The sequence below is a fragment of the Octopus bimaculoides genome, chromosome 22, assembly GCF_046866305.1.
Source record: "Octopus bimaculoides isolate indiv1 chromosome 22, ASM4686630v1, whole genome shotgun sequence".
Classification (NCBI taxonomy): domain Eukaryota; kingdom Metazoa; phylum Mollusca; class Cephalopoda; order Octopoda; family Octopodidae; genus Octopus; species Octopus bimaculoides.
In genome coordinates this window covers 951611-961269 of record NC_142949.1, presented here as the reverse complement: position 1 = coordinate 961269, position 9659 = coordinate 951611, and the positions used below count along the sequence as shown (strand labels likewise).

Here is a 9659-nt window from a genome sequence, read left to right as displayed (position 1 = left end):
TTGTTAACCAGACAACAATCAAAATAAAAGAAATCCACCAACCTTGCTCCCTCTTGCGTTTCGTCGAAAGAAAGCCTTGCACGATTCACAGGTGACTGCATCAAAGTTGTAACCGAGGGCAACATCTCCGCAAACTCGACAACGTTTCTCATCTTTCAATTTCTTCTTCTTTATGTTGTTGTTGTTGTTGTTGTTGCTGTTGCTGTTACTGCTGTTGCTGTTGTTATTGTTGTTGTTAGTGTTGCTGCTGCTGTTACTGTTGTCGTCGATGTTCTCCTTTTTGCTTTGCAGCATTATAAACGACGTCCCAGACAGACTGGAGAACTGCACCTCTTCATAATCCTCTGTGCTCATCAAACATTCCTTAATACTGATCTCGGGTGAAGCTTGTACGGCTAACTCCTGAAACAGCAATCAATGCAACAGAGATAACGAAAGCCAAATCATAAGAAACTTTCCTGGCCATCTAATTTTCATCCATCAACTCACAAGACTATTTATTTATTTCTCTTTCTCTCTCTCTCTCTATGTATAAATATATAGGTGTGTGTATGTGTGTGTGTGTGCGTGTATTTATTATCTGTATACAAGAATGCTGTTGATGACGGTCTCAAAGTTTTGGTTAGCCAGGCCTTTATCAGACTGCCAAGAGTAGCTTGGCTGGCTGAAAATTCAAAGTCACTGTCAACAACATTGTATAAGAAAAATATAAATTTGTACTCTAAAGGATAGAGTAAGCCATCAGGCCAATGTAAAATTGCTTTTATTATAACAAAACAAAAATAAACATTTACATATAATAAACACACACACACGTGTGTGTGTCAGTGTTAAAATGGGGGTAGCTGATGAAGGAAAATGTTCTCTATGTGGCTTGTGTGTTTTCTGTACTCTGGTTATTATTATTTTCTTGTCTACGTTTTGTTTGCAATGTCCTGTACCCAGATATGCACCTATATATACAGGTAGACGTAGGTATGCACATACCTGTATGTATATATGCATATACTCATTTATTATTTGTTATATATATATATATATATATATATAACAAATAATAAATGAGTATATGCATCCATTCATCCATCTATCCCCACATCCAAACTTACCTGCCCAACTCACCCATCTACCTACTTACCTACCTATTACAGTGAACTTCTTCGTAAGAATATCTGCTGGATAATCTTTCTTAAACAACCTCATTGTGAAAAATCTACTTGTGATATTTGCTGTGATAAACCTTCTTTTGGAATCATATATTGTGATATACCTATTTATGACCTCACCTTATGACATGATTTGCTGTCTGTAATAAACCTTCTTATGATATCTGTATTGTGAGAAAACCTAATTATGGACAATATCTATTGCACTAAACCTTCTTACGACCATATAATATCATACTTTGTGACAGATCTACTAGGTAACATCCATTGTAATAAACCTATGACATCATATATTGTGATAAACCTATGACATTGTATATTGTAATATACCTATGATGATATTTATTGAAATACACTTTCATATGACGTTACATGTTGGATAAACTTTCATCAGCTGTAGTAAACCTTTTTGTGACATCTGTATTGTGATAAATCTACTCAGATGACAATATCTATTGTGATAAACTTGTAAAGGTTATCTCTGCAGATATTCTATAGAAATTATAGCCAGCACTGATTTTTGTTATGACATTTCGTATCCAGGAATGTAAAGTGTACTGCTAACAGAGTAGAACGTGGTATTAACTCAATAAAAATGCTTAATATTTTATAACGAAATGCTGTGTTGCCTAACGAAATGCTGCATCCCTACAAATCTCATTAGTGTTGTGATAAACCTTTTCATGATCACATCTATTCTGATCATATTCCTTTTAACATCATACTTTGTAATAAATTCACTTCGACAACATTTACTGTGATAAACTTATTTATAAGAACGTCTGATGAGATAAAACTTTTTATGGCGATATCTTTTGTGATATTTCCTATGACATCGTCTGCTACGGATGACAAAATTTATTGTGACAAATTTTCTGATGGCATCCATTGTGATAAACCCACTTAAGACGACAATTAATTGACAACATAAAGTATATAACAGACACATCATTAACAATTGGGTCACTTGTGTCACATTCTAAGCCATACACCTGTATGTACACCTGACAGGTAAGTCGTTAAACCACAGTGACACATCATACGAGGGGGTGCTGAAAAGTTCCTGGCTTTGGGTTATAGAAAATAGAGGAGGATCAATTAATTATGATTTTAATCAACATATTTCCCTCTCAGATTCACACACTTATTGCAGTGGTCCTTCAGTTTTTCTAAGCCCTGAAAAAAGAACTTGGAAGGTTAGCCTCCAACCAGGATTTCGCAATACCCTTAAAGCCAGGAATTTTTCAGCCCCCCCACCCCCCACCCATATGCTAATGAAGAGATTGCAAGTGAGAGATACCAATTGCCTTGATTGACTATAAACATATTCATTTATTATTTTATATCCTACATTTTGTGAACAATACTACAGTTGGTTATAGGTTTCTCATCAGCCAATCACTGGTTCACTTCACCTTTCCTGATGTGGAAACATATTACAAAATAATACACACAACACCTTATGGTGTGTCAATGGTGGTTTGTTTCAATACTATACTGTGCTATAGTAAATAAGCTGTTTAGCCAACACTATATATATACATATTTATCTCTGTTTTTTTTTATTTTTATTTCTCTCCATCTATTTTCTCGCCTTATTCCTTTCTGTAGAAGAGTGTATAAATGTGTGTGTGTGTGTGTGTCAAACAAAATATGAAAATCGTTTGGTCTTATTTACTCTTCATTACACATGTTTCATTTGCTAATAGGAATCACAAAGATTTGCATGTTACATAGACATGTAAAGAATTTCCAATTAGAAACTCTTCAGATAAAGAATAATTACAATATGTATATAATAATAATAATAATAATAATAATAATAATAATAATTATATATTTAGGTCATCAAGTATGAAATTAGTAGAAAAGAAAAAAAAGTTTGCTAATGTTTTATAAATACAAGGAATAGTTTTATTCATCAAAGTATGCACCCATATTGTCAATACCCTTTTGCCATTTCAGCAGTAGCATGTCCCGCCTGAAACTGTAAAAGCCTGGCAATCTAGAGTCAATAAAATCTTGGAACGCCTGTTTTACAGCGTCGTCGGAATTAAATTTTTTTCCTATCAAAAAGTTATCCAAATTCTGGAAGAAGTGGGGGTAAGTGGGGGCAAGATAAGGTGAGTATGGTGGATGATGGAGAACTTCCAACTCCAACTCCTGTAGGCTCCAACCTGATCTGGCAATGTTTCTACAGCTGGATGCCCTTCCTAACACCAACCACTCCAAGAGTGTAGTGGGTGCTTTTTATGTGCCACAAGCACAGGATCCAGTCAGGCAGCCCTGGCATCGATCACGTTCAGACGGTGCTTTTTACATGTCACTGGCATGGGGGCCAGTGAGGCAGGCACTGGCCACAGCTATGATTTTGGTTTTACTTGACTCAACAGGTCTTCTCAAGCATATCATATCGCCTGACGCATCAAGGGTACTCTTAAATGGGCCGGACATGCAACACTGGCATCGGCCATGGTTGTGATCTCACTTTAGTTGCTGGGTCTTCTCAATCACAGCATATCTCCAAAGGTCTCGGTCTCCTGTCATTGCCTTTGTGAGGACCAACGTTCGAAGGTCATGCTTCACCTCCTCATCCCATGCCTTCCTGGGTCTACCTCTTCCACAGGTTCCGTCCACAGTTAGGGTGTGGCACTTCCTCACACAGCTGTCCTCATCTATACGTAACCTATGACCATACCAGCACAGTCATCTCTCCTGCACACCTGTATCAAATGCATGCTTCAGCAAAGATCTTTGTGCTACTCCAGCAGTTGCCCCTTGCATGTAAGAGGCCCTCTCCGTGCTACCTATGTCTTGTAAGGAAAAAGCAAGGCTGATACCGCTCAGCACAAGTGTTGTTGTCAGAACGCAGAGAACCAGAACTGATACTGAAAAATCCTTTCATCTAGCACAAATGATTCCACTAATTCACAGCTTTGGATTCTGGCATTTTTCCATATCAATGCTAATAAGGATGAAAGACCTAGCTAACAGCCTTCATGGGATTTGAACTCAGTGTGCAAATATTGCATAGAATCCTAACTGATATCCTAACTATTTTGCTCGGACTAAACAACAATAACAGCAACATACACGTGCAGCAGATGAGTGTTTTCCTGCCTCCATTTCAATCAGAAAAAAATGAAAACAAAAAGAAGCCTTCCTCATTCTCATCAATCATCATATTGTTTCTGCAGACTTGGAAGCTGCAATGTTTCTGGAACCGCATCAAGGCAGAGTTTACAGTTACCACATAAAATTTATAACAGAAAGAATTCACAGACAGAATTTACAAGAGCTCACAGAACTTCCAAACAAGGCTCTGCAGATCACAGAAGAATAAAAGAACATTTTTCAGTCAGTCAGCCCCATCGTTCATTTGCCCAAATATATTCTCTAACTATAAAAACTCTTTTATCCTTGACCTTCACCTTCAATCATACAATGTTTCATGAACTCTATTGTTCTTGAGCTTCAACTTCAACCATACTTCATGTCCTGCTTTCAGGGATTCATTTTATGCTACAAGTTTAACAAACCAAACATAACAAAATACCTTGTGGTATTTGTTCCAGCTCATTACATTCTGAGTTCAATTCCTGCCAAAGTCAACTTTGTCTTCCATCCTTTCAGAGTTCATAAAATAAAAGTACCAGTAAAATACTGAATTCAAAGTAATTAATTAACTCTTCTGACTCTCAAATTTCAGACCATGTGCCTATAGTAGAAAGGATTATCATCATCATTATTATTATTATTATTATTACTATTATTATTATCATTATTATTACTAAGACGACAAGCTGGCAGAATTGTTAGCACACCAGGCAAAATACTTAGCATTTTGTCTTTATGTTCTGAGTTCAAATTCCACCATGGTTAACTTTGCCTTTCAAACTTTCAGGATTGATAAAATATGTACCAGTCAAACACTGGGGTCAATATTATCAACTTACCCACTCACCCAAACCTGTTGGCCTTGTACCAAGATTTGAAATAATAATAATAATCAATCAATCATCATCATTATTGTCATCATCTTCCTTATCATCATCATTTTCATCAATGCAGTGGTAGTGATAGAAAGAATAGAGCAACTGATTAAACTCCTTGTGTTCAAAAGTTACATTCTGTTTGATTCCAAGTTTGAAGCTCACCAGTTTTCATCCTTCAAACTTCTAGGTAGGGAAGGGGAGGGGGACGCAATGAAATAAGCACTGGGATCAATATATAATCAATTGTGGAGACATAGAATGGCAGAAACTATGAAATAATAAGTTTCCAAAAATGTGTGACAGATTAACTTAAAAAGTTTGGCGAGTTATGGGTAACAACAAAACAGTAACAGTAATCTCTACATATGCACCACAACCAATGTGATGACATGTGCATGTGTGTGTGTGTGTGTGTGTGTGTGTTTGTGTGTGTGTAAAAGAGAGAGATGGAGAGAGAGAGAGAGATGGAGAGAGAGAGAGAGAGAGAGAGAGAGAGAGAGAGAGAGAGAGAGAGAGAGAGAGAGAGATGGAGAGACCCCTTAACTGTCATCAAATAATTGCACCAACTTCCTTTCTTTTAGAAGCAGAAAACAGGCATCAAGCACAAGCCCCCACCACCACCACCACCACCCATTGAAAGCTCCCTTTTCCTGTCAGGCACAAAACTTCAGGGCTGCTACCATCATTGTTCACACAATGAAATGATGGTCTGGAGAGATTGCAGAGAAAGTGAAGTGGAAGCAAATAGATGTTTGCTGTATGCAAAAAGTACCCTGGATGGGGTGGAGGGCCTCAACCAAACCCTTCATAGGCAAGGAACAAAGGTATAAATTTTGGATGAATAACATTGCTGGTTTGGGTGGAGTGGAGATATTGTTGCCAGAGAAATGGATAAATAAAAAGTAAGTTTGTGTTTTAAGAGTGATACTTGATGCCTGCTAACAAAACATAGGCAGTGAATGTAGAAAATGTGCAAAGTTTAGACAGAAACGTAGCCAGTATCCTTCATATTCTACTTGCATGATGTTATGTTAGGTATGTAATGTAAGTGTGCATGAACACAACAAAGCAGAAATGAGCTGAGAGAAGAACCAATGTGTAAGAGGAATCAAATGTGATTTGCAAGAGAAGAACTCTGGTGTGTACGGAGGATAAAAGATGCCTAGTGATCTAAATGAGAAGAACCTCAACAGGTGAGGATGAGCAAGGAAGACATGGGAAGGAGTGGAAAAAGGCCAATTTTTAGAAGATGACACCGAACTGTAACAAGTAGCAAGTCACTGGTCCAGTGAATACTCCTCGAACCCATGCAATCATGGGGAGATGGATTTATGATGATGATGGTGGTGAGAGCACAAATGTGTTCTACCCATTTTTGTATATGTTTAAGTGTCTCTTCTGCTGAAGATAAACTAGAACAATGCTGTGCTGATGAGAGCTATTGCAGTAGAAACATGCTTACAGATTTTATCCTCAAGACAATCAGATGGTCTTTTCTTTATTGGGCCGTTGCCAGTACCGCCTGACTGGCTCCTGTAGGATTTTCGAGCGAGATCGTTGCCAGTGCCCCTGGACTGGCTTGTGCGGGTGGCACATAAAAGACACCATTTCGAGCGTGGCCGTTTTCGTGCGGGTGACACATAAAAGCACCCACTACACTCTCTGAGTGGTTGGCGTTAGGAAGGGCATCCAGCTGTAGAAACTCTGCCAAATCAGACTGGAGCCTGGTGTTGCCATCCGGTTTCACCAGTCCTCAGTCAAATCGTCCAACCCATGCTAGCATGGAAAGCGGACGTTAAACGATGATGATGATGATGATGATGATGTATGTCAGTTTTGGAAGATTCTTGATTCTTAAGATTATCCTCTTTTCTAGTTTGGAGTTGTCCAATTGCCACTGAATGGTTGGTTCACCCTCTCTGGAAGTGAAGATAATTTCAAGAAATCAGGAAATTATCGCATAAACTATTTACTATAACTTTGTCTTTGATTTTCAAATACAAACCATTTGCTATTTTGAGTCATTTCTGTAAGTTCAGTTTCCATTTCAATTAACTGCTATATACTAGCAGAGGAACCATTGAAAATGACAGGAATTAATTTTATTTCCTTTTGGTAAATTGTAATCTTTGTTTTAAGCCTTTTGATGTTTCAATTTCAGTTATTCCCATTCCTATTACCTCAAGCCTTGTTTAAGTCATCCTTTTGTGTTTCATGGTGTTGTCTATTCATTTCTTCTTTTCGATTCCCATCACATTTACTTCTTGTGACAATCTTCATCATCCTTCCACCATTCAAGATGAAGTCCTTCACTCAAAATTTTCTTCACCTGAGTCTTCTGTTTCTTCCTGTCTCCTTTCACTCGCACTTTCTATCCATCTTTGCTCTTAAAACGTAGGATAGCTCCAGACCCCTCCTAATCAATCCACCTCATCACCTTCTTACTCTGAACCCCGCTTTCTCAATAATCCCTGACACTAATTCTCTGTTCCCAACCATATTCTCCCTACACATATCCTCTTGAAAGAGGCAACTGCAGAGGCATCGAACTGATGGACCGAGTTATGAAATGAAATGAAAGTGTTGAAGCACACCTAATTAGGAAGAAACGTAATCTAAAGGAGATGCAGTTTGGTTTGAGCCAGGACCAGGTACTACGGATATTGTTTCTCAGCTATAAAAACATGTTTGACTTTGGAGAAATATTACCATGCTTCGAAACAGGCAATGGTTGGTGATAGAATATTGAACCATGAAAAATTTTCTTCAATAAATTCTGATTCATATAAGCATGGAAAAGTGGACATTGAAATGATGATGATGATGATGATGATAAAGATGAGGAGGAGGACGACGAATAGTAGAACTACAAAGAGGTTCTTAGAATAGCACCTTATTCCCATCTGCTTAATAGTACAGAAAGTAAAAATAAGCACCTCTTCTCTTGAAGATTATTAAAATTTGTGAAATGGCACGTCATGATGAAAGTGTGTGTGTGTGTGTGTGTGTGTGTGTGTGTGTGTGTGTGTGTGTGTGTGTGTGTGTGTGTGTGTGTGTGTGTGCGTGCGTGCGCATGTGTGTGTGTGTGTGTGCGTGAGCGTATGTCTGTGTGTGTGTTAGCATGTGCACGTTTACACAATTACTCTATGAAAGCATCTCTAGTAAAATATATATACATACATTTCTTCTGATATTATTAAAGTGTTTCTTCTAGAAAATCAACTACTCAGTAGCAAGATTATAAATAAAATTCAAACAAAAAAAGAAAAAAAGATTATATGAATCTCCTCTACTTTCTGATGTTCTTTCCGCAGCCATTCACCAATTATTGATTATCTGTTTTGGTATATGGCACCACATTATGGACATCACTCCAGAGCAATTTAGATATTTTGGGAAGTCTTCAGAGAATCCTTGGAGTATCATAAATCAAACTGACTTTTACTAGCAGACCGTTTCTAAATTAATTCAGAAAATGGTAAAGCTAATTTGGTCATCTAAGTTGAAAGACTTATGCAAAGATGCTCTGTAAACTATAAACACATTTCTGGCCACAAGAATGAGAAATATTCAAAAGAAGCACGAAAAAGGAGCACTTGGCAGAAAATTACCCCCAAATTAAAGATGATACTTAATGATATTGAATACCTGGTTAAATATGATAGAGGGACAAAATCAGGTGTCTTGCTATGGAGGAGATACAATGCTACCCTACATTATATGGGTGGGAAGGACTAATTGAGAAGATGTAGATAAAGAAAGAAAGGAAAATTGTCCCTGAAAAACTGGCACCTGGTACCTAACAAACATTTGAAGATTATTATTTTTTTTTATTTGTTTCAGTCATTTACTGCGGCCATGCTGGAGCACTGCCTTTTAATTGAACAAATCAACCTCAGGACTCATTCTTTACAAGTGATAGTAGGGGGGACAGATGCACAAACATACATACACACACATATATATATATATATGACAGGCTCCTTTCAGTTTCCATCTACCAAATCCACTCACAAGGTTTTAGTCGGCCCGAGGCTATATTAGAAGACACTTGCCCAAGGTGCCACGCAGTGGGAATGAACCCAAAACCATGTGGTGGTAAGCAGCTACTTACCACACAGCCACTCCTGTGTCTACATATATATATATAGAGAGAGAGAGTATATAATAGACAAATAGCATTTAAGTTTGCAACAATTGTTTCACTAGAAATTTATTTAATGTAATCTTGATGGAGCAGATTGCATCCTATTAATTATATTTCCAGCATCATTAAGCATTACATAAACTTAGTCCAACATACATTCATTCGCCAGCATATATATATATATATATATGCTTTATTTGTATATTAAGGCTACCATTGGTTTCATGTTAATCCAAAATGGAGACGAATGTCATTCCTCCATGTGATTGGCAAGAAAAATATTCTTGATGATGATGACAATGACGACAACGACGATACTGATGATGATGATAATGATGATTGATGATGATG

At 37.4% G+C, this 9659-nt stretch overlaps 1 protein-coding gene across 1 annotated transcript in view; it reads right to left on the bottom strand.

Moving 5' to 3' along the window:
- The window catches only part of LOC106877119 (vitamin D3 receptor B), a 73741-nt gene that overhangs the window by 5145 nt on the left and 58937 nt on the right, over positions 1–9659 (bottom strand). Inside the window, exon 2 of the mRNA XM_014925914.3 lies at positions 43–402. Within this exon, the coding sequence (XP_014781400.1) occupies positions 43–402 (360 nt within the window). The remainder of the gene's footprint in view (positions 1–42; positions 403–9659) is intronic.